Below are 25,149 nucleotides of genomic sequence, written 5' to 3'. Positions count from 1 at the left end.
GATTATCAACCGTCGAGACCGCTAATCAAACAATAAATTGTAGAGAAAGTATAACGAAGTGTTTGTCGAAATTTTGACGTAGAATTGTACGGTCAGTTTTTGTCATTAGTACGCACGATGGACGGTAATCGCATGGTCGTATGTATATATATAATAATATATTATATATATAATATATAATATATATAATATATTTTGACATGGTGAATTTAAATTTTAACAACCGGGAAATTTATTTGGTAGCAAAAAATATACATTATATCTGTGAATGTATATTGTAAAATTTTTAATCGGACGGTTGTATAATATATATATATATATATGTATACACATATATATACTTATATACCTACAATATACATTATACTATATAGAGTTACGCAGGTACGCCAAAAAAATAAAAAAAACCTTGACTCGTTAGCAAAAAATCAAATACACAAAACAAGAAACAAGTAAAGAAACAATCTATAGTCTTATTAATGCATATAAGCGCAACATGTATGACAAACATAATATGAGAATAAATATATTTCCTACTACTAAATCGTTACGTTCCTTTATCTTTGCTTGGCCCTGCTGAGAATTCAAATTTTCACTGACATTTTGAAAATCTTGTCACAAGACACATAATCACATATTATCATGTAAAAACTAGGAGAGCCAAGCTCAGATATGATATAATAAAAGGATTTCTTTTGGAAAATTTGATAATTGAACGAATTTGAATGAAAATTTTGGAAAAAAAAAATGGAGCTGAAACAAACTCGATTAGTCCATGAAGCGCTTGGCTCTTCTACCATGACACTACTAATACACACGATGAATAATAAAGAAATAAGGATTGGGAAGCCGTGTTCATATCGGTGGCTGCACATTGTCTCTGGGCTCCTCTTCGCCGGTTTGGTATGCCTCTATCTAAAATAGTGTACACATCTTGTATGGTGCGGTTGACTTCTCTCAACTTTGGGCCGCTGCGTCGAGGGCAAAACGCGGATTATACAGGGTAAGTCGACAGAGACTAAAGTCGATAAATAAATATTATATACGTATGTAAATATAAATTTATGAATACCTGTATTGCAAGCAAAGTCTGTTCAAAAGCCATTCCAGAACGATTACCCAGAAAGCGATTCGTTCTATCTGTAAGAAAAAAAAAAACTGCGTATATACACAAATATACATATATACATGTATTACTCTCGAATGATCATCCAAGAGTAACGAATTATATATCGTTACAAAAGCGAGCCAATTGTTGCTTTTTATAATAATTTTCAGAGTATTCGTTGTACGCGTTTAATAGTCTTTGAGTTGCAAGGAATTAACGCCGGGGATACCGGTGGCGGTCGGAGAGAATGGCAGTAAACCGCAGTATTCTATCCCAGGTAACCTCCTCGACGAAGCCGAAGTCTTGCAGTGGATGGTTAAGCAGAAGAACGATGCCAGCATCGAAGAGATCGACCGGGAGACGCTGGTCAGGTACATAGAGACGAAGGAATTCCTCGCCGTCATATTCTGTGAGTGCATATCGAAGGTCGAACTTAACCCAAATTCGAATGCTCGCTAATCAGAGAAATCACTGAGCGTGACGTGCCTGTAAATTTTTTACTTTCAGACAAGGAAGAAGACCCGGAGAGTCCTCGAGTGCTTCGCCACCTCGAGCTGATCGACGACGAGGCAGCGGAATACGGCATCAAGATTGTCCAAATGAAGGACCGTCTGATGGCGAAGAAGTACGGCTTTCGGAATCCCCCAGGAATCACCTACTTCCGTAAAGGGAAGTACATCAACTACGACGGGGACATCGACGACGAGGAGGAGATACTCGACTGGCTTACAAACCCCGAAAACATGGAACTCACCGATCACATCGAACGCGTGAATCGTAAAATGTTTCACAAGATTCGCCAGACGTCAGACTACGTCGCCGTGTTCTTTTGTAAGTTCGGGGATCAATCGACAAGTCATAAGAAAAACGAATTGAATCCTTTGAAAGATATCTATCGTTGGTTCACTCATGTTCATCGTCATGGTGGCAAATACCGTTCCTGGATATTACTTGAAACGATTTTTCTTTCTCTTAACTTTTCGTTCCAAACTCTCATCCGGAGTGTCCGAATAAGGGCGATTAACGAAGAGAATTACCCCATTTTTAGACAGCAACGACTGCAAGCAGTGTAGTCGAGTGCTGGCGGAGATCGAGCACATCGACGACGAGGCTGACGGGGCAGGAATAAACTTTGTAAAAATCGACGACAGGCAGCTTTCCAAAGAGTTTGGGGTCTTCGCCTTACCCGCAATTCTCTTCTTCAAAATGGGGTCGAAGGAACCTGTCATCTACGCAGGTGAGACGATCCACGATTCCATGATCCGCAACCGACTAACCTTCCACCTTATCGCAGGCGACCTCTACGACGAGGATCAAATTCTCCAGTGGCTTTTGACCCAGAAGGATCCTTTCGGGGAAGTAATCGAGGCTCTGGAAGGCGAGGACCTCCTTCACCTTATCAGGGAATCGGATGCTCTGGCTGTGTACTTTTGTAAGTCTGACAGTCCCACGGCCGCTGCCAACCGCCAAGCAGGAATGTATCTTTAGCCTCTCTCTCTGGCTGTACCAGTACCATGCTTATTATTGTTATTTTTTACGTAAACCATGCGACGCTTGGCGTTCGTGAATTCTTTGCACTTCGCTCATCGCGATTTTCCGGCTACGTTCTAGTACGCTCGATTCGCTCTGTCAATTTACATTCGGCGTCAGCCAGTACGGAGAGCTATGTCTGTGTTCCTGTCGAGGGTTTAACGATCGTTTGACACTGTCGGCGTGGTTCACGCATAAATTTGAGCAGATTTATGTAATTGAGAGCGCGTGAAGCGCAAAGAGTTACGGAACAACATTTTTCGTTGAATCGCAACGCGTATTATAATCGAGCCTCTGGTTACGATGTCATTCATTACCGTTATGTTTATCATTATCCATTATGATTATATTTATTTCGGCGACGCTTTGTGAATGCAATAATGTCTAACTCTACCTACTACCAAAGCTGTACACGATTATAAACGAATGCCGCAGGGAACAGAACTCTCTGCGACTTGTGCCAGTCGAAAGCGTATCGCAAGCAGATGCGTCACAAACAGGAGATGCAGAAGAATACCGAAGCCGAGGTTGCTGAAGATAACGATGGTACAAGAACTGATCCCTGTATACCCTGATACAGTCTGAATTTTACTCGTATATATAGTCATTTGTAGTACGCAGTTTTCATTCGCAAGTCCGCACAATTAGCTTGGACCCGCCACTGTCGATGATCAAGACCACGTTTAATATTTCTCATTTGTGCCCCCGTTCGATTTTACGTTTTTTCTTTTATACACCTTGCGTGAAGGATATCACCGGAGGATTATCCGAAGTTGTTCATTGTAGTCAAACAACATGCAAGAGTTTTCTATTGCACAATAAGTTGTTCACTTTTTAGCGGAGATAAACACTCTGCGGCAGATGTATTATAGGAACAACTGAATTCACCCACCCCCACCCCCACCCCAACCTCCGTAGTTCACGTTCCCGAAAATTAATTTAGGAAAACGCAATAAAATTCCAGCATGCGATTATCCCCATGCGAAGCTACGTATTATTAGACTTTTCCGAATAAGCATGCGATAATACTTTAGATTCCTTAGTTTTAATCACTCACAGCCACGCTGTTGATCCGTAGCGTTTTGGTAGATTTACCTTAATTCAATGTCTGTGTGTGTGAGTGTGTGGTATTTCATCAGAATTTATATCTTCAACATGCAACAACGACACCCACCAACAGTTCATCGTTCATCATCGGCACGTTCACACAAAAGCATACAAGCTCATGAATGCACACACGACAAAAAAAAAAAACCTACAACAACAAACTAATCGTACATAGATGGTCATCGCAACTCTGATCACGTTCGTTATACATAATCATTAATCATTATATCGTACCACTGTACACTTTACGCCATTTCTTCGTGTAAAGCACCGGCTGAGATGATCCTTTTTCTGTTTTAACTCTCGAGTATTTTCCACAGATAGCGACGACTGCGAACAGTGCGCCGGTATTCTTGAGGAGCTTGAAAACATCGACGACGATTGCGACAGATATGGTATTACCTTTGTCAAGACCCAGGTTCGTCGTCATCTTTTTTCTAACGTTTTTCGTTAATTCCATTTTCCCAGGGCTTTCATCCTCTTTAATGCCTCATTCTCATTTCTAGGATTACAAGATAGCCGAGGACTACGGAGTCACAGACTTCCCGGTGCTCGTTTACTTCGAAAAACAGACTCCCAACGTGTTCGAAGGTCAGACTGTCCACTTTGAACCACCAATCCATCCAGTTACAGAACGAATCCTAATAAAATTTTAATTTCTCATCGCAGGTGACCTCTCCGAAGAGGAAGAAGTCCTGCAGTGGTTGATCACCCAGAAAACCGAGGACAGGATAGAACTGATAACGCGAGTAATGCTGGAGGCTTCGGTTGAGGACACGCAGTACTTGGCAGTCTACTTTTGTAAGTAACAGTGGGACATTGGCTCTCGCTGGCGATGTGACAATGATTTTTTCTTTCAGATAAACAGAACTGTCACATTTGTGACGAAATATTGGATGGTCTGGAAAGGATCGACGACGAGTGCGACGTCTTTGGCATCCACATGGTCAAGATCCAGGATCCACAGCTGGCTAAAAGATATTCCATCAAGACTTTCCCGGCGTTGGTTTACTTCAGAAATGGAAATCCGTTGTTGTTCGAAGGTAGGAGTTTGTGGTTTCACTTCTCTGCAGTATTTTACCTCACGTGGAAATCACGCGATTTGACTCTTCGTTCGTTCTTCCAGGCGACTTACAGAACGAGGACTCGGTCCTGGAGTGGCTGATCGACGACGACAATCGGGAACTCGCTGACGAAATCGAATCCGTCAACGAACGGATGCTTGAACGTCTTTTGGACGAGTCACCCTTCCTGGCAGTATTTTTCTGTACGTTTTAACCGGGGTTTTTTAATATCCTAGATGAAGTCTGGGTGTGTAATTCGTCAATTTTTTCAGACGACGAGGACTGTCCGGAGTGCGACGAAATCATGGAAGCCCTCGAGAAGATCGACGGAGAGGCCGATTTGTTCGGAATAGACTTTGTGAAGATAGCTAGTGCCGAGGCAGCCGGAAAGTACAACGTCCTTAACGTGCCGTCGCTTGTCTACTTCCGGAAGAAAACTCCGCTGATATACGACGGTGATCTGAATCAAGAGGACAAGGTACTCCAGTGGCTTACGTCCCAGGATGTTTTTGAGATAAAGAACGAGATCGAAGAGGTGAACAGAAAGATGCTGGACAAACTCCTCGACGAGAATGAATTCCTCACCGTATTTTTCTGTAAGTTATCAACAAACCCATATTCCTGAAACTGTTCCATCGCTAATCGATCGATCGTTATCGCGTACCACCATAGACGAGAACAATCACAAGGAGAGCGAAATGGTTAACGAAAGGTTGGAGAAAATCGACGGAGAGACGGACAACTTAGACATAACATTCGTCAAGATGTCAGACTCGCGTTACGCCCGGAAATGGGGAGTGACCAAACTGCCGGCTATAGTCTACTTCCGGAAGAGATTCCCCAGCATCTATCGAGGTGAGCGATCCGAGTGGAAAGACTCGGTTTGTGTCGGAAATTGGAAACATTACTTTTTACGGCATGGGCATTGAAAAGTTCACTTTTTGTGGCAGCTTTCGTTTCATAAAGTGACGCTTTATACGGCAGCGAACAAAGTTGCGCGGAATAAATAAAGTCTTTATTCCGCAGTTTTGACGCGCAGTTCGAAGTGCGCATCCCAAACTGAAGAATAAAGTAGCTTCGTCGAACAGATCGCGACATAACCTCACTCTTCGTTTTGCTTTTCAATGCCCATACCGTAAAAAATATTGTATGTGGCATGCCCGTAAACCGTTTTTTAGCTCAGATAATTTCAGTACTCGCTTCCGGCTCGCCTTCAGCTCGTCCTGAAATCTTTATCCTTGCTAAAAAAAAACAGGCGGCTTACGGGCGTGCCACATAAATAGCTATTTTCCCGCAGGTGATCTCCACAACGAGGAAGACGTTCTCGACTGGCTGAGGAAGAACAGGTTCCGTCAGCCGGAGCTGAACATCTACATGTACGCCCTGATCGCGATTACCATTCTCTTCGCAATGTACACCGGCTTCCTCTTATCCTGTTTCCGTTCGGAGCCTCCCGCACCGGCACCTCATCCGAAGCAGGCGTGAGAGGGGCGATAATCGTGGGCACATTTTCGTGGTGCCTGCGGGTGACACGGACTTGATGAACGTGACGCAAAGGGTGATCGGGTGTATTGATAACGGTTATAATTCGGGCGCATGATATATTGCGCTGATTATCATTATCTCGTGATTAATACATCCGCGAAACCGTATTATTCCAATATTAAAATAGAAAAAACACTGCCTTAGGCAGCATTATGGGTACGATATGGATGGAGTCGAGGCCAAAATCTATAAATCGTACTACAGGCTAACAAAGCCAAGATTCTTCATGCACTTTGCAAAACTCCAGGGCCGAAACGAAAGGCTCAAGTGTGACAAATATTTTGAAGAAATTATCAGTTTTTTCGGGGTTGCAATTCGACGTGGATCTTTGGCGAATTCGCCTTTCAATTTTTTCGCAACCGTTATTATTTTTCAAAAGGATCCTGACAACTTATTTCACTACTTATAATTTCGACGATGAGGTCCTGTGACTCGTCATAGTATTCATGCTTGTATCCCGAATATTCGCACATGATATTTGAGATTGAGATGACATTGCAAGTTGAAATGAAAGAAGCGAAAAAAATTACATGCAGACAGACACAAGGCGCAAGAAAAGTAATTAATATTAATAATAATTATACGTTAAAAAAAAAAACTCGACGTGTAGATGAAGAAAATTGAAACAGTAAAAAATAAACGGTATAAATTGTTTTAAAACGAAAGGTAAACTCGATGCTCAATACTGCATTATAATATACATATATTATTAATATTAATAATAATAATAATAATAACATGAATAATACAACTTTCACGGCCACGTAAATTTATTTATTTATTTATTTATTTATCCATTTAAATCAATTTGTCGTGTTAATATTTTTTTATTTTAAGACATGATCGATGAATCTATGATTCGTACTTCGTTAAAGAACAAAACGAATAACGTTAAAGCTGAAGAAAAAATATATGAAATATATAGTTAGCTTACTAATAGTTTTAAATTTATGTTCCCGAACATGTATATATACATATATGAACCTACCGTTACACGTGCACCCCTTTTCACTTCGTTGACATATGTTTGAAAAAATTATTAATGTTATTATTAACAAATAAAGGAATGAACCCTTGGACCAATCCTACACAATCAGTGTTAACGCAACATTTTTTTCGCCTACGTAATTGATTTTGTTCTCATAATAATAATATTCATAACAACAACAACAACAACAACAACAACAACAACAATAATAATAATAATAATAGATACAAGAATAGAAGTTCGTGGACTAGAAAGAGAAATAAACCTGCAATTTGGAATTTAATCAAAATCAGAATTGCATGTCATTTTTAGAAGTATAATAAATTATGGATTTATAAGATATTTTAAAATGGAAAAAAAAAGATTGCATGAAAATGGTGATGATTAGATGTATTTGTTCAGAATCAGTAGTACATTATGTCTTGGAAAACGGTCGACCAATGGTGCAGAGATACAAGTCCTCCTCCTCCTCCCCCTCCTCATCATCTTCTTTTTCTTCTTCTTCGTATCCTCGGCCATTCACCTTCGGTGGTTCAGCCACAAAGCTAGCAAGGATCTTCGTAGAGTATGAGTAATTTTTGCATACCGAATACCTGTCCTATGCAATTACTTGCGTATGCATTTCTGCATCAACCTCGCGATCATATTTAACACAGATACAATAGGGTTTCATATTATCACGGCAGGTAGCTAGTGACTTCTTATAGCGTTCTTTTTTCGTTTCGTCAATCACAGTCTACAATGCTTCGAATTAATTCACACAGATCGTTTCAGCTGAGTCAGAAACTGGAATTATATAGAATTGCGCAAAAGCCGGTGGTTAGATTTAAATTTCTGCTTAAAGTAAAATTTTCAATAATCATCAGTTTCTTTGTAGGTAGGTATTCGTTAGAATAAATGCATCAAATTTTCACTTCTTTAACACAAAAATTCCCCGAGTATCAAAAGAAATGCAAATTACAATTCGATTCAAATTTGCGGATGACATTCGTGCTGCATGTCATAAAAAAAAAATTTCATAAATTTTTCACACTATAAACTCTGCGCGAGATCAATTCGAAATGGGGAAAAAGAAGGATCTAAAATTGAAAATTGTTTTTCCCGCGGGATTGGAAGATTATGCAACGAGAGAAGGAAGAGGAGGAGGAGGGGGGGGCTCGAGTATCAGTCCTAAGTCAGCGCGTTGTGACACCTGTTCGAGATGATCATCTAGATAAAACGGAGCGCGAGATCCGGGGAGATCTAAGGTAACCGGCCGCGTGGCAAAGCCGACTATTTCCGAGAGGAGCCGAGGAAAGGAAACCCGTGTGAAGCGGTGCTCGGCAGTTGTGTGACACACCTCGGTACGTGCGGTTCGTTGTGATACGGTGTGATACCGGGTTGTGTGTATAATCTACGCGGTGAGTAAGAAGAAAATAAACGAAATATATCCACTCTCTGATTGCGAATGTCGATGTGTGTCTGTGTGGGCGATCGCCGATCTAATGCCAGTATCTCAATTCGGTTGTTGCGCAATCTATAGATCAGAAGTGCACTTCTCGAAATGCCAAACGTCAAGTTTACTCGTGCAATTATTTTTCATCTGATCAATTAACACTGCTGGTTAATATTGCTATTGGAGTTCACTTCATTTGTCAAAGTTTCAAGCTACCTGAAACGCTTATATTTTTTCGATTTATAGTAACGAATGTTGAGAGGAGATTTCTCGGGGATTTCAATGCTCGGTTGTAGTTTCCTGATTTATCTATTTCATCGTTTTTGATATTCCGATATTCTCGTGTGAATGACAAAAGATTTTTGCATTGCAATTTTTATAGTCATCAAAAGCGAGTTGTACGTTTTTACAAAAAAATTACTGTTAATGGGACTTTGTTATGGATGAGAATAAGGTGATGTACCTTTGGAGCACAGACGCATCTACCTGTAATCTCAGGTACACGCAAAGCAAGTAAATATTGACCTGACAGCCTGATGCTGTCTTATTGTTAATCCCCTTTACAACAGTTGGCTACGACTTGCGTACGTTTCAAATCGCTGGAAACATGAATTGCGACAGTGCGAACTGTGAGGTGATGTGAGGTGCTTGCGATATTTCGTTATATACCCACTTATTTGATTGTTTAAACAAAATAGGCTTCTCGTTTCGTGACGACGTTTCGAACAAAGACATTCAAGTTGGAATGAAAAATACTTTGAATCATACGACTATATAACAATTGTTCGATTATGAAAACAATACTTATTATATCTCTGCGATCAATGATGAGATTCTAAACCGTGATCTCGATTCGTTTGTGCAGCGGGATAATTATTACTGCCGAGCCTGTCTCTTAGGGGTGGACTCCGGTCTGGAGTGAGGTATAAAAAGTCCAGTAGTAAAAAATTAAAAGTAAAAGGAAGAGCACTGTGGAACTGGTTGTCGACAGGGACTCTTTCCATCGAGGACACGACAACCTGGTCATAAACGAGGTGTACTTAGGACGTGAGTATATGGTCGATCTCCACCAGCAGCTGAAATTTATTTTCGATCAGAAATCGAAATTGAAATTGGAAACTATGGGGATGACTTGCCGTATATGACAGTCGGAACGTTAAAAAATCGAGACGGTTTTTCTGTTAAAAAAAAACAACACAACGCTGCTAAACGATTAATTTGTCCAAAATATTATAGGAAGTACAGGGGTTGTATAAAAGCTTGGCTATTATAATTGAATGGGGCGAAAGTAGGAATTATCTATGCATATCGATTCAAACCATAGATTTTTAGTGATCGGAACTCGTCGTCATGCGTGGTGAAAATATTGTTTGATTGCAGGATTACTTTTTATGTAGGTTTTCTTAACTATTATTGCATCGTGCAAAAAATGAGAATTTACTTCTTTGATGGAGAAATTTTGAGAAAAAATCTTGATCACTTTGCATCAACCACTGCAGCGCGCATTGAAAATCATAATGTTATGAAAGTATTTCGTGCATTTGAAATTATTGTCTCATTTGACGTCATTCGCATAACAAAAAATGGAATTTTCCTTTCTACCAGTAAGGCGAAAAACAATTCTGCAGTTCATTTCGTGTACAACGTATTATGCAAGCTGTGACAAATCCTCTATACCGAGAAGTTAATGTTTTATTGTCAGACTGTATGGATGTAACGGATGTTTACTTGAAGTAATGAGAATATGAAATACCTCAAAGTGCAACATTACTGTTTCAGTAACAGTCATAGCTTTGCTTATACGCGTGTATTTTGACCCGCATTTTGGCCTTTCATTTTTCTCTTGACTCACTTGCTGATCACGAAACACAGTAGCTAAGGAAAAACTCACTGAGCGTAACAGAGAGTGAAAACAAGAACCGACGACGGCTAATTACCCGGGAATTAAAAAGCAATTACGCAAGTAGCGTATGGAGAACTTTATTAAAGACGTCAAAGGTACACAATGCGCTACAAAATCATGGACAGAAAATTTTCATTCCAATTTTCTGTGGCGCCTGCACAGACAAAACAAGCTTCGAACGATCGTTGAGATCACAATTTCTGACTGACATAAGCGTTGCCTAAGTTACAGATCCGTTTCGTTTCCTCATGCATTTCGCCTTTCTTTCATTCCACACAACGAGTTTTACAAATTTTTAACGCTTATTGTGTATCACGTATGGCTTATAGAAGGTCTATAAAGCATGTAGTTCGTCATCACTGTGCAAACGCGTTGACTCAACACCGTCTGCTTAATATTACAGGCAAGCGTGATGAAAATTTCGGGTGATAACGGTGAACTGATAGTGAAAAATTTATGGAACAAATTCAGGCAATTCGTGGCGGAAAAGCAACATTTTTCCCTTCTCAAACTCTGATGGGCGTCATTTTTCCTCCGCAGTTTTAAAACTGCGGCGCTTTGACGTCTCCAGAATCCGCAGGAAGGTACCATATTAGGTAGAAAGTTTTGTGGCCATCTCTTGTAAAACCAATTGCTAACGATACCGTTCAACGACCATCTCCATGGTTAGATATAGCGTGTAACCCATGTACTTCTGTCTTTTCGTCTTTCTCTTTGCACCTGCCTTGCACAAGCGCCATATGCCAGCGTGCAGACAGACAGTGCAAACGCTACGGGACAATGTAGGAAGCCAATTTACGTGAAACAGAAGAACAGACGATTATGCAGTCCCATTCGCGAAGTGAAGGATAGTTTTCACGTTAAAACTGTCCTTCTGAAATCCATTATTTTTTTCTTTTGCAACGCGAAAATTCAATGGCTAATTTTCTTTTGAAATATTTGAATCTCACGATATAATGCGCTTTGTTTTATAACGTAACGTTTCAGTTTGATTTGATCGATGCAGAGTATCCAACGTTGATTACAATGCCTGCAACTCGAGCCACGTTTCCTTTGTTATCTCACAGAGAAAGTGAAAGGGATGGATGGACACGGTTGCATGGAACACGAACGACGCTACCTGAATGTATAAACTAGTCGGTCCACCGGATACTAAAAGTAGTTTTGCCCCGCTGGAGCTGGTTATTGTACAATTTTCTTTGTCTTTTTTACCAAAGCTAGTACGGTTGCTTCGGTGCAGCAACTTTCGAGCCGATTCCATCTCTCCGCCAGATATCAATTATCAAAAATCTTCTCTTCTCAAGTATTAAAAATTATTATATCTACGTCGTTGAAGACATTCTCGCGTCAAGTATCAACGCAACTTGACGTCAAGTATCACCTTGCAGGTATTCACTTACACGCGAACCTTTCTTCGCCTTATTCTATTACTTAGCTGTTTACACTGTGAAAAAAAAATTAATAAAAAAAAACAGACTAATTAGCACGAGCTCGTTACTCGTTCATCTCGTGTGAAACTCTCTCGTATATATACCAGAGACACAGTTTCTCTGTTTCCAAACAATGGAACAGTATCTCGTACAGGCTTTTAAAAATTTTCGCAACTTTCCTAACACAGATGTGCTTCTCGAATTTGCAGTACATGCAATCGAACGAATTTTACCGAGCAGTTTAATAGTCTTTGTCATTCGCCCGATGACACGTAGGTGTTTCTATGCATCTGCGTAGGCAAAAATTACACCAAGTTAAGCCCGATTACGCCGAGGCCAATTTCATTGCATCCCCACACTCAACGATCACTCCGCTCATGGTGGATGGTCAGCGTCAATTTTCAAGTTCAATCGCTCCGTACACGAAGACCCTTTTCATTATATTTGTGTAGATCAACACGCGGCGGATGTACGTCAGTGTTCGGCTCCCTCGCACCTTCCTACATCCGTGCCTAAAGTAGAACCTGTCCGTTTATTCAACCGGTTCTTGGCTCTCTCGAATCCTGAGAACAGCTGACGAGTCCTGCACTCGATATTTTTGAGAATGTTGCACCACTGTCTTTGGAATTCCTCGGACGATCGGTTTTCGAGATTTTCAATCAGGAATTAGGACTATATTAGCAGCTGTTTTAGAAAGTTCAGAAATATATCAGGTATTTCGTGGCTGGATTTAGTCCTAAAACGAAATGGTCAAAGATAAGTAAACGCCCAAAATTCTATACCAAATTATTTTTTTATCAATCTCCTCCAACCTCGACAATTGTCAACAAATTTCGATCAAATTTTAAAGACAATGATCTATTCGATTCGATCTAAACTTTTCAAGGATTCTTTTTACCGCTATTACCTCCAGCTATGTAAAACGGCGAGTGCAATGTCATTGCACTTGAAAATACTCTGCGAAAGACATTGAAACTACAATCCTGAAACGCGTTCGTTTAACAGTCCTTCAAAGTCCTGCGTGGCACGAATGCATCGCGTTAACTGTAAACCAGGTCTAAAATTTGGTCTTTACTCCTGTACACGTGACCGTCTATTTCACGTATTCCTCGAGGTCGCGACCTGCGGCAATTCTGTCTCTTCTCACTTTCTAACGCGTTTAGCATACGCGGTAATCGCAGCGTGTCATGAGTCATCGGAGTGATAATAAAATCTGTTCACGTATTATATAAGACGTAGACTATAGTGAATGGTCGAGGAGCACGCCGCTCCACGATCAGCTGTTCGATTTGTAGCGCGCGGGTCTAACTGTAAAAAAGTCCGTGCACTCAGTGACCAAGCGGATAATCGTACCAGGAAAACTTTTATTATAACTGTACTAAAGACGATGGCAGATATTACTGTCGCAACAAACCGAGGATGATTGCGAGCCGAGTTGGTCTCCTCCTTCTCAGCAGGTCGCCGAGGTGGTGCTCAAGGTGGCCTCGCGCTTTCGAGCTGTGACCATAAACCGCGTCCACCGAACCCGGCACTCTTGCTGTCGTTGTAACACGGCGTGGTTCTCTCCTCCGTTACCTTCTTTTTCGGTCCCACGTTTTTTCGCCATGGTCAATGAACCCTTTCCAACGACCAGACGTAGCGATCTCGATCCGTCAAACGTTGCCCTCGCGAACTCGTGATTCTTGACCTTTTCACGTTCACGTTCAAAGAAGTAAGTTCTTTCAAATTTTATTCGTGCCACTCACATTGGCCGGGTCAACTCGACGCCGAAAGCACCTCCAGCTGGATGTTGACACCACGAAAAACGCACTCGTGGTCAGCCATCCGTGTCTCCAGGTTCCTGTCACCCCCTATCTGACCATTCTATTTTAGCCATTGTACTTTTCACTAACGTAGGACAATACGCCCTGGCATTATCCGCATTTCCTGCTACAGGAAATCGACGTTCCGGTCGGAAATATCCGCCCGTCCCTCGGATATTGAATAGCTCATGTCTTCCGTCAGCGTATCGATCTTCGGATCAATAAAGGGACTTGCCTGAACAAAAACTCAACCTTTCCTTCTTCGGAACCCCCTTTTAGCTTATCGATGTTCTCGATTCGATTACACTTGTGCAGAAGTTACGCCAAGCCATCGTTACGTCTTGACTATAACCTATTAGTATGAAAACGGCCTTGTGAAGCTCGAGTTCTTGAGGTGATTTCAGCCGGCCTAAGCAGCGTACATGTGCATTCTACATGCTCCGTTATAACCGTAATTGAGCTAATCTCCCTAACGGCCAGTCGTAAGCAGTAACGTAGTGGATATTTACTGTTGGACGCTTTTCCAACCGGTTTTATACCCGCCTTGGTCGCATTTATCGGTCTTCGTCGAATGGTCGCGTTTTGACAGTTAGTAAACCGTTTGAAACTGTCGACGCGAATAATGCTCCCTGTTTTTGGCATTCGAAGGAATATTCCAGATACATAGTCATTCAGACTTTCTTATCAAAAGATTATCCGACGCCAAGATACCGTATCGTTCGCCGTTGACATCATCGACCATCAGATACGTATTTCTGGCATCTGGATATCCGCGCGACTGCAATACCTACGTATAGAGTCCCGTTTAGATTGGTCTTTTTTCATGTTTATGCCTGTATGTGGAAATCCTTAATATCTGCGCTGTTAAATCACATTTTACCAAATCCCATTTCTGTGGTTCAGCAGTTTCACTTTTATATTTTTTACTAAATTCCCATCGGTGTAGTAACGTTACGTAACGCTAAGAAATGTCAGCGCGATATTTTCTGACCTAAATTCGGTAATGTCGAGCGGTCTATTCGTAACTTTTTTTTGTTGAGAAATTTACTACTCGTGGTAGATTCACTTTGTCCGTGAATTTTAGTGATTCGATAATATGCGAGTAGTTAAAAAATAATTGTTTAAAATTGTATCTGACCCGCAGGTAAAACTGGAAAATTTTTCTTCCGCTACGGAGACAGAATTTTATATGCAATTAACATCGCACTGAAAACTGAAACCTTATCGCTCACCGACTTCGCGAATTTATTGGCAAAACGAAATATCCATGTTCCGCAGCAGTCAACGACCGCTAATACGAGTTTAGGCAATAATTTGACGCAATAGCTTGGCAAGCATTCGATGAAACGGTGAAATGACTCCAGCGAATAATTTTAGATGGCATTTGTTCACTGCCTAGGTCTCTCAATCGAGTTATGCGAATATGGATTGATCAACGAAGAATTAAGATATTCCTGTATTAAAATCTATCGCAGTAATCTTACTGCAAGATAATTTTTTCGCTGTTTATTGAGACTGAAATATCAGCGTTAGATTAATTTATAAATAAAAATCTGTTTTCAAGTAATTATATATTATACGTATTGAAGGTAGGTGTTATCGAAATTATTGTCGAATCACCGGACTACATTGAGTACTTGTCAAAAATGAAAGATAATATCGAAACGCCGACGTATATACCTCTGCCGTTTCTAATCTCATCGTTCCTTCTATTACGCCATACCTATTATAAATAAAACAACGCGACATCACGACCAACGAAGTTCGAGCCTCAAAATATTTATGGGATTATTTTTTAACCTGTAAAATTTGTACTTTCATGTTTTTCACTCTCCATCGATCCGTCATTCCTGACGAATCGGACGGTGTGACTTACGATTTTTTCTTTGTTTCTAAAAATTGAACGATCATTCTGCTGGCATTGCGGGCTCTTTGGGACCGCCGACCGGTTGCTGAGCAGCCGCTTTGATAATGCGATAATAAGATAAGCGGCTCGCGTTATCCGAATATCGCTTCAATTATTCTCACTCTACGGCAGCAAGGCGACGCCCGTCGACTAGTTTGAAGTGCTTTTCAGTTTGCTGCGAGTCGTGATTGTGTCAAATACTCGCGTGTCTCAAGTTTGCTGTTTCGGGGCTAAACGCGGAGGTTGAGAAAAAATGTCGCCGAAAAATTTGGCTGTCAAGTAAGCTAACAATTTTTTTTTTCACATAATAACACCATCCTCAGTTCGATTGTAAATTATCAATTTTCGAAGTCTCGATTTCGCCGACCGAAATTAACACTCAGGAGATAATTTCTCCACTATTTTTTCTAATGGCTTAATAATTAAGTAAGAATAGTCCAAGTAGTACACTTAATGGTGACAGCGAATTGAATATCGTAGAAGAAAAAAAAAAAGAGTTGAGAACAAAGCTTACGCCAATCTGCGGAGACCAGCTGCTGCAACGATGATAAGTTAGGAAAGCGTAAAAAGTGAGGATTGCCATTAAGAAACAAAGTGAAAACACGGTGTAATATTCTGTCGGCAAAACCGATGGGTCACGCGATCCGTAAAATACAATTATTCGATCCGTTCGCCGGCATCGAGTGAAAGTAATTACGCACAATTATCAACAGAATTGCGAGGAATAAAAAAAGAAACACAAGCAAAATTTTAAATACTAAAATCAGGGTCTGACGGTCCTCTGAAGTGTGCCGTTATATTGACGTTGAAGCAGCACTAGTGCAAAACTTTAACTCGGTCGATAGTACTTATAGCGTTCCGTCTTCATGCACGTATGTGTGTTTGCAAGTGTAAGCTAGAAAAGAAGGACAGCAACCTAGATATAAGGAAATTACTTTATCGTGAATCGGAGCATGTTTGTCATAAATGTTCAGCCACGGTGTAACGCTAGGCTATTTTGCGAGAGCAATTTTGTGACTTGAGTTATAATCGACGTATCAATTGCTGCCACTTAATGGCATTAAGCATTCTTCGATTGACTGATAACCATAACACCGTGGATAATTAATTGCTAGTTGTAAGCTCGATAGAGATATTGGTGAGAGAGTTCTCCTGCAGAGGTTCATAAGCAAACAAGGAGAAAACTGGAACGAGAAGCCTTGAGATAAGGGTGCTTTTAGACTCAGCTTTTAAGACCTACAAGCTCAATACCAAGTAAAATGAATATCTTGATTCGGCGTCGATCTTATCGCGTTATAATGCGGTAGATATAATAGATCGAAGTAAAGTTATTTTCGAACTAAGCTTGCAACAGCGAAGCTCACTGATTAGGAAAGACGAAGGTATAAAACCGCGTCGTCGAAGGCATGTAGGCATGTACATATACAATGAAATCCAGGTCAATCCCGATAATGGAATACACAGACCTAACGGATGGCCATTGAATTTCACCCGCTATATTTAGACGGAGATTATAACGCAAGACACACACATACAGAAATGTCGACAATCACATTGCTCGCTTTTATACTGCCTTTCCTATCATCCATCAGCGATGACAGATATCCTCGTGTCCTTGCCACGCGAGGAATCTGTTCTAGGAAAAAGCAGAAAGTCTCTTATAAAAGGATTCGTCTATATTCAGCTCGGGAGGGATGGAGAACCAGCAGGTATGGGTCAGGGACCCAAAGGAGGGTTTCATCATCGGCAAATTCGTCGACATGATCGATGGTGACGCTCTGATCAAACCCCTCGACGCCAAGCTTCCTCAACGGACATGTCCTTTGGACGAGGTTTACCCGGCTGGCGAGTACACTGCGGACGTTGAGGACAACTGTAAGAGGATTTACTATTGCTCCTTAAATTGAGATATCATTAGCCGCTTGCATTCAACTAATGCTTAATATGATGGTTGTCTAGGTGCTCTGATGTATCTTAACGAGGCGACACTGTTGAACAACATCCGCACGAGATACTTCAAGGACAAGATATACGTGAGTTTTGAAAATTCTTCAACAATCAATTTTCTGTAATAGTTATGTACAGTTTCTCAAATCATCGAATATTCGCCCTGTGTTTCAGTCATACGTCGCCAATATTCTCATCGCCGTTAATCCCTACTACGAAATGAAAGATCTCTACTCCACAAAGACACTCAGGTCTTACCAAGGAAAGTCCTTGGGTGAAACTCCACCTCATGTTTTTGCAATCGGTAAGATTTCTCGTCGAATATCTGTCCGAAGGATGTTCACAGGTATCTTGATCTGTTCGCAGCTGACAAAGCCTTTCGGGACATGAAAGTCCTGAAACAATCTCAGAGCATCATAGTGTCCGGTGAATCTGGAGCGGGAAAAACTGAATCCACCAAATATTTGCTCCGGTACTTGTGCGACCTTTGGGGCTCCACCGCAGGACCTATTGAACAGAAAATTCTTGACGGTGAGTGGCTACCTATATACCATGAAAACAGTAATGTCGATGCTTATTCGACCTGACCTTGTTCATCCTCTTCGTGAACAGCCAACCCAGTTTTGGAAGCGTTTGGAAACGCGAAGACTAAGCGAAACAACAACAGTTCTCGATTCGGGAAATTCATGGAGGTTCACTTCGACGCCAAGTGTCAGGTCGTGGGTGGCTACATATCTCACTATCTACTAGAGAAATCGCGAGTCTGTCTGCAGAGTTCGGACGAGAGAAACTACCACGTTTTTTACATGATGTGCGCCGGAGCACCGGCTGACCTCAGAGCGAAACTCGGCATTACTAAGCCTGACGATTTTCAATACCTAAAGAATGGTTGCGGACAGTACTTCTGCAGCTCTTCTTCAGAGAAGAAGTTAAACAACGCTCAGAAGAGCAAGGACCAAATCAGTAAGGGCAGTCTCAGGGATCCGATACTCGATGACGTTGAAGGATTCACAGCAATGGACCAGGTATAAATTTTTTCTCAAATTTTATGAACAGCCATCGACCTCAGACGTTTCGCAAGAGCTTGAAAGCTCTCTAGTACCGATTTACTGGTTCCCCTTTCATCGGCACTTTGAGAATCAAACGTCACCACTAACATGTTCTTGTTGTTTTGAAACGCTGGATATGGATTTTGTCACGTCAAATAGGAGAGAGCAACGGTAACAAACGATTTCCGTCACTCCGTAGCTCTTAGACGACTAGCGAGTTTAGTGGATGGAATTTTTTTCTAGAAAAAGTAGGAACCCTGGAGGCTTTCGATATCTCCAATCGGTGCTCAGTCTCTTTACTTTGTCTTTTACTGTGTTCCTGAAACCAGGCTTTGACGAGGCTGGGTTTGACGGACGTCGAACGGATGGAAATCTATACGATGGTGGCGGCCGTTCTCCACCTCGGCAATATCACCTTCGAGGACAATCCGGAGGACACGAAGGGCGGATCGAGGATCACAGCAGACTCTGAAAAATCTGTTTTAACCACCGCAACTCTACTAGGCGTCGACGCTGACGAATTGAGGCAGGCTCTGGTCTCCAAAGTAATGCAAACCAGTCGCGGCGGTATCAAGGGAACGGTTATCATGTGAGCATTGTTGACTTTGATTGTTTGATGTGTCTTGTTTGGTTGTCAATAGGTTTATGAAATTTTTCAAGGGTGCCACTGAAGGTCTACGAGGCCTGCAGCGGACGCGACGCGCTTGCCAAAGCGATTTACAGCAAACTCTTCGACCATATTGTCTCACGCATCAACAAGAGCATTCCATTCAAGGCTTCCAGCTACTACATTGGAGTTCTCGACATCGCCGGATTTGGTGAGTTCTCTCATTCGATGCTTCAGATGACTGCCATGGTTCGTTTTCATTGATGATGACGATGATAATATATTTCGCAAATTTTCAGAGTACTTCCGAGTCAACAGCTTCGAACAATTTTGCATAAATTACTGCAATGAGAAACTTCAGCAATTTTTCAACGAAAAAATTCTCAAGTATGAACAGGATCTCTACGCCAGAGAGGCGCTCAATGTACCAAAGATTTCTTACGTAGACAATCAGGATTGCATCGGTGAGCTCACAGCCAGGAACTTACAAAATGTGTAGCTATCATCTGTCTTACGTTTATTCTCATCTTGCACATTTCAGATCTCATCGAATCGAAGAACGGTGGAATATTCAGTCTACTTGACGAGGAATCAAAGCTTCCGAAGCACAGCTTCGCCCACTTCACGAGCGAAGTTCACAGGTCTTGGAGTGGACACTTCAGGATCACGTTACCTCGTACTTCACGGCTCAAGGCTCACAGGGAACTCAGAGACGATGAAGGATTCGTGATCAGACATTACGCCGGTGGCGTTTGTTATCAAACGGTAATGTAGCGGGGCATTTTATTTTGCTAAGAACGTAGACTCAGTGTTGAAATAAGTGACTCACAAGTGGAATCGAGACCAAGCAATTCTTCAACGTGGGCAAAACTTACGCGGTGCACAAAATCGTTTCATCGCCCACTTGAATACCATATATACGTACATCTCCCACGTTTCCGCATGACTTATGATTACAACGTCCATGAAATGTTTATCTCGCGAGATCAGTTGTTATTATTACAGTAATCTTCGATGAAGTCATCTGACTTAAAAAAAAACTGATTGCTGTAGACGAAACGGTCGATTTTATCAAAGCTTCCGGAATTTATTTCATCTTTATTCGACAATCTTTTTTCAAGTAGCTATTGTGATCATTGCCTTGAACAAGTATTTTTTTTCTGTCAAGTTTAGTTTATCTGTTTAGGTTTATCACTTCTCAGTCAATTCATTCCAGCAGAATTTTTCAATTCTTTATAAATTTCAATTTCAGAATCAATTTATCGAGAAGAATAACGACGCTCTTCACGCGTCTTTGGAGGGTCTGATTCAGGAGAGCAGCAACTCGTTCTTGAGGACGAATTTTGCAAACAACACTTGTCCGAAGGGTAAATTGACGTTCATCAGTGTCGGTAGTAAGTTCAAGACTCAGCTAGGTGAACTGATGGACAAGCTTAAGAACAACGTGAGTATTGCACCTTGCTGGAAACATGCACAAAATTCATTTCAATACGCTGACAATATGCTTGCGAATCTATCATCAGGGCACGAATTTCGTCCGTTGTATTAAACCGAATAACGAGATGGTCGACCACCGATTCGATGGCAACAGTATTCTCGGTCAGTTACGATGTTCCGGAATGACTTCGGTCCTTGAGCTCATGGAGCATGGCTACCCAAGCAGAGTACCTTTCCAGGAACTCTACAGTATGTACAAAATGTATCTGCCTCCGGAGTTGGTCAAGCTGGATCCAAGATTCTTCTGCGAGGTTGGTTGAAATCCCACAATGCTTGTCTAGTCGTCGTTTCAAGTTCTCCAGTGAGAAATTAAACGACGTCTCTCTCCAGGCGCTGCTGTACAGTCTGAAGCTGAACCAGAAGGACTTCAAGTTCGGGATAACGAGAGTGTTCTTCAAACCGGGAAAATTCGCAGAGTTTGACAGGGTGATGAAGTCCGATCCTGAGAACCTGAAGAAGCTTGTCGCGAACGTCAAGAAGTGGCTCGTCAAGTCCAGGTGGATCAAGGTCCAGTTCTGCGCCCTTTCTGTCATCAAGTGTGAGTATATTCCCGTGAGCATTGAAAGGACGAGAATCGTTGGAAGCCAGATTTTACCCTTCATTATTGGTATTTGTAGTGAAAAATAAGATTCTTTACCGACGACACCACCTCATCATGATTCAAAAAACGGTCCGCATGTACCTCGCTAAAAAGCAACACCAGCCTAGAATCGAGGGAATTATAAAGATACGGAACCTAACTAAGCAGCTGGCTGACATGGAGCAGACGGCGAATCAGCTCAAGTCGTCAAAGGACAGCAGCTTGAAGGATATTAAGAAATTGAACGCCGAGCTGGAAGCTGCCAGGGTGAAGATCAAGGTAAGATTCAAAGCTTGAGTAGTTCATCGGTTCATTGACGCAAATGAAATATCGACTTACAAAATGATTTGCTTTCCACCCTGATAGAGCAATACGAAAATCAAGAAACAGGAGATCGACAAACTGGTCGCAAATCTCGTCAGTCTTATGGACAAACAAATGAAGGGACTCCAGGAGACTGTGAAGAAGCAGAAGATCGCTGAGGAGCAGGAGAAGCTTAGGAAAATTCAGGAGGCTATGGAGTTGGAGAAGCGAAGAAAGGAGGAAGCGGAGAGGAAGCAGCGCGAGGAGGAGGAGAATAGGCGAAAGAAAGCAGAAATGGAAGCTCGAAGAAAGGCCGAGGAGGAAGAGAGGAAGAAGCAGGAAGTGGAGAACGAAAAGGCGGCTGCAGCCATTCAGGTAAGTTTGCAAATCGCAATAATTCGTGAAAAATAGAATATCGACGCTGACGCGAAATTTCTCTCTCTGCCAAAGGCTCAAATCGACAAAGAAATGATGGAGGAAAGTCGATTCCGCGAACAACTTGAACAAGAGAGAAGAGACCACGAATTGGCGGTTAGACTGGCTCAGGAGTCCAATGGCCAAGTGGAAGACTCTCCGCCACCGATCCGAAGGTAAGCCATGATCCAACGATCGCCAATGACTTGATGCATTTTCGATACAAGAATAGAAAGTGAGGTCTGGTTGTAACGAGACTCCATACAATTGTGTGGCGGAGATCGAAAGACTTAATTTTTACTGCTGATCGTTAATAGTTGTTTCGGTTTTTAACGGTGTTTTATTGAAATCATTTAGCGGGTCAGATGTACGAGGACCTCCGATCAACAACAACAAACTGATAAGGTATATTTAATAGCGTTTTCAGCGATTTTATAGCATGGACTTCTAACAACACTAACAGCTGGTTGCATCCGATTTGACTTTTCCTCTTGTAGGCTTTGTGTAATTCTGTTATAATTTTATTCTCGGTTTCACGCTATCACGTAACTTCTATCGCTCGGCTCCTTTATTTTACTCAAATTCAGAAGTTTATCTGTTGCATATTGCCTTTCTAGAGAAAGTACGGTATTATCACGAATGCAGATATTTATATCATTTAACATCGTTGATGGAGTGATGAAAATGACTTCCCTTCGAATTATAATCTACGATTGATAGTATCACGAACGAGTTCTGCTTGCTAATAATTAGCACGTGTCTGTAACTGTGTGCATTGTGATCTACTTTATACTTACAACATAATCTAACTAATTTCCATTTTCCGTCTCTTTTTGTAAAGGTAAAAAATGGTTTTCAGGAATCTAACAACTATGTACTTTAGATCGCAGCGTATTTCGTGTAAGAAAATTTCGTTGCTTATTGTTGCTATATTACTAAAAAAAATGTACAAATACCCCGCAGATCAGAGAACGTGCGAAATCACCAGGCCGCAATGAGCAATAAGAAATACGATCTCTCCAAGTGGAAGTACTCCGAGTTACGTGACACGATTAACACCTCGTGCGACATAGAACTCCTCGAGGTTAGTATCAGCAATTTGGTCATGTGATCTGCGTGAGAGAAGGATTCTCGAATGAAAATTTTTCCCATCCTGAAAAATCGCAGGCCTGCCGTCACGAGTTCCACCGCAGATTGAAGGTATATCACGCCTGGAAGGCGAGAAATCGCAGACGCACGACTATGGACGAGAACGAAAGAGCACCCAAAGCAATAATGGATGCTGCGGCGAGAGCTCCGAAGACTCCGATGAAGCAGGCGATCACCGAATCCTCCCAGAGATTTTTCCGCATTCCATTTGTCAGGCCGCAGGCTGTTGGACAGCCGGAAAACCCGTACAGTGCCGGAAAACGCGGATGGTGGTACGCCCATTTCGATGGACAGTATGTAGCCAGGCAGATGGAACTTCACCCCGACAAACCGCCGATTCTCCTCGTTGCTGGTATGTTGAAATTTTCATTTTCGGGGTAGTTGAGGCGACAATTTAATAAACTGGAAAATAAAAAATACACGGTTTGATATGCTCCTCGAAGATGTATCGAGTAACATTACTGAGAACCAGTTATTGGCGTCGTCTGTGCTGAACGATCAGCCTTTGCAAACTCGAAGGACAATTAACACTGGGATGAAAAATGACTATGAAAATATGACGACTGTGCAACAGTCACGGCATAATTACTTATGAAAATTGTGCAACACCTTCCGGATGAGAATATGATGGATCGTGAATTAATTAAACGACTGATTTGCATTAGACATATACTTGCTAACAAATCATTGAATAATTGCACTCACAATCGGAGGCACCCTTGGTGCACGAATGTTTCTGAATTCTGTGATAACATCCAAATTATTTTATTTCGACTAGTGTATTAAGGCAGCTAATTCTCCTCGAGACCTTTAAAAAAAAGACGCGATCATTTGTTGAAGGAATTTCGTTTTCGATTTAAAAACGCAAGAATAGCCCTGACGTAAATAAAACAAAATGGGCAAAGCTTAGCGTCATTTTTTTGGAAAGGATTCTTTTCCATTTTACTTTTTTAGCGAAAGATCGCGTAATGAATGAGCATGAAATTTCACAGGTGTTGACGACATGCAGATGTGCGAACTGAGTCTCGATGAAACGGGTTTGACGCGAAAACGTGGTGCAGAAATACTCGAACACGAGTTCAATAAGGAGTGGGAAAGAAACGGAGGAAAACCGTACACGATTCCGAGTGAGCGTACCAAGTGAAATGCGTTGAACGGCTGATAACTTATTGCGGAAAGGAAAAGGAGTAGGTAAAGGAATAATGGGAACAAGTAACAGAAAATCAGACAGTTGCATAATTAATTTGTGGACTGTTTTTTCAAGTGAAATAAATGGCGGTAACGATTAGAGATTTTCATAAATTAGCAGAGTTATCATATCCGTATTTCAGAATAATAACTACACACAACATGAATATTGGTAAAAGAGACGAATGAACTTGACACTGGGGATCAAAGTAATATTTTGACGGTCAATTAACGAATCCTATTGAGTTATTACGAGGTCAATAAACTTGGACGAGCTAAAAGCTCGTAATTTTCTTCGCTATAAATGTACGTAGAATGACTTCTATGCTTTCCGATTTTCATTGTTATTTTATTTTCGTCGTTTATCATAAATATTGCCAGATTAGGTATGGTTTGAAATTATGTTTCGTCGAAAAAATCCTGGAAGATCGTTTAGAGAAAATGTAAACATGGTTACAATAATACAATGCTAATTAGCTAGCAAGCAAGGTGCGAAATGGTGCAGCACTAATTCCGTAAACTCAACATTCCGCTCTTTCGACGAGGTTGATTAGAGACGAAGATAATATTAAAGGTAATAAAAACGACAGCGGTGAA

General features: G+C 41.4%; 2 protein-coding genes across 8 annotated transcripts in view; both read left to right on the top strand.

Annotated features, from left to right (window-relative positions):
- The window catches only part of LOC124407223, a 28,325-nt gene extending 20,883 nt beyond the window's left edge, over nucleotides 1-7,442 (top strand). For 2 of the 4 annotated variants that reach the window (XM_046883174.1, XM_046883182.1), the window contains 13 exons: nucleotides 1,386-1,517; nucleotides 1,616-1,939; nucleotides 2,157-2,345; nucleotides 2,403-2,540; nucleotides 3,074-3,184; nucleotides 4,066-4,163; nucleotides 4,252-4,336; nucleotides 4,415-4,546; nucleotides 4,606-4,788; nucleotides 4,872-5,012; nucleotides 5,082-5,405; nucleotides 5,482-5,664; nucleotides 6,107-7,442. In XM_046883174.1, coding sequence (XP_046739130.1) covers nucleotides 1,386-1,517; nucleotides 1,616-1,939; nucleotides 2,157-2,345; nucleotides 2,403-2,540; nucleotides 3,074-3,184; nucleotides 4,066-4,163; nucleotides 4,252-4,336; nucleotides 4,415-4,546; nucleotides 4,606-4,788; nucleotides 4,872-5,012; nucleotides 5,082-5,405; nucleotides 5,482-5,664; nucleotides 6,107-6,294 — 2,228 coding nt within the window. In that variant the 3' untranslated portion in view covers nucleotides 6,295-7,442. Of the gene's footprint in view, nucleotides 1-1,385; nucleotides 1,518-1,615; nucleotides 1,940-2,156; nucleotides 2,346-2,402; nucleotides 2,583-3,073; nucleotides 3,185-4,065; nucleotides 4,164-4,251; nucleotides 4,337-4,414; nucleotides 4,547-4,605; nucleotides 4,789-4,871; nucleotides 5,013-5,081; nucleotides 5,406-5,481; nucleotides 5,665-6,106 lie in introns of all 4 variants that reach the window. The other 2 variants (XM_046883199.1, XM_046883190.1) reach the window with 2 other exon arrangements.
- Nucleotides 7,443-8,635: 1,193 nt separating this feature from the next.
- On the top strand, nucleotides 8,636-24,569 carry LOC124407246 (myosin heavy chain 95F). 4 transcript variants are annotated; one of them, XM_046883219.1, is made up of 20 exons: nucleotides 8,636-8,742; nucleotides 17,503-17,693; nucleotides 17,778-17,851; nucleotides 17,940-18,069; nucleotides 18,132-18,296; nucleotides 18,378-18,790; nucleotides 19,144-19,403; nucleotides 19,475-19,632; nucleotides 19,721-19,885; nucleotides 19,963-20,186; nucleotides 20,674-20,865; nucleotides 20,945-21,169; nucleotides 21,249-21,456; nucleotides 21,536-21,777; nucleotides 21,865-22,176; nucleotides 22,252-22,391; nucleotides 22,573-22,620; nucleotides 23,179-23,299; nucleotides 23,383-23,716; nucleotides 24,357-24,569. In XM_046883219.1, exons 2-20 carry the CDS (start codon nucleotides 17,513-17,515, stop codon nucleotides 24,506-24,508), a joined length of 3,744 nt encoding a protein of 1,247 aa, XP_046739175.1. In that variant the 5' UTR covers nucleotides 8,636-8,742; nucleotides 17,503-17,512; the 3' UTR covers nucleotides 24,509-24,569. The 4 variants fall into 4 exon arrangements, with proteins under 4 accessions (XP_046739175.1, XP_046739183.1, XP_046739167.1 ...); XM_046883227.1 differs by lacking the exon at nucleotides 8,636-8,742 and adding an exon at nucleotides 9,692-9,824; XM_046883211.1 differs by lacking the exon at nucleotides 8,636-8,742 and adding an exon at nucleotides 15,946-16,097.
- Nucleotides 24,570-25,149: the final 580 nt, after the last annotated feature.

The sequence above is a fragment of the Diprion similis genome, chromosome 1 (assembly GCF_021155765.1).
Source record: "Diprion similis isolate iyDipSimi1 chromosome 1, iyDipSimi1.1, whole genome shotgun sequence".
In the NCBI taxonomy this organism is placed as follows: Eukaryota; Metazoa; Arthropoda; class Insecta; order Hymenoptera; family Diprionidae; genus Diprion; species Diprion similis.
This window is presented reverse-complemented; position numbering and strand designations above follow the sequence as displayed.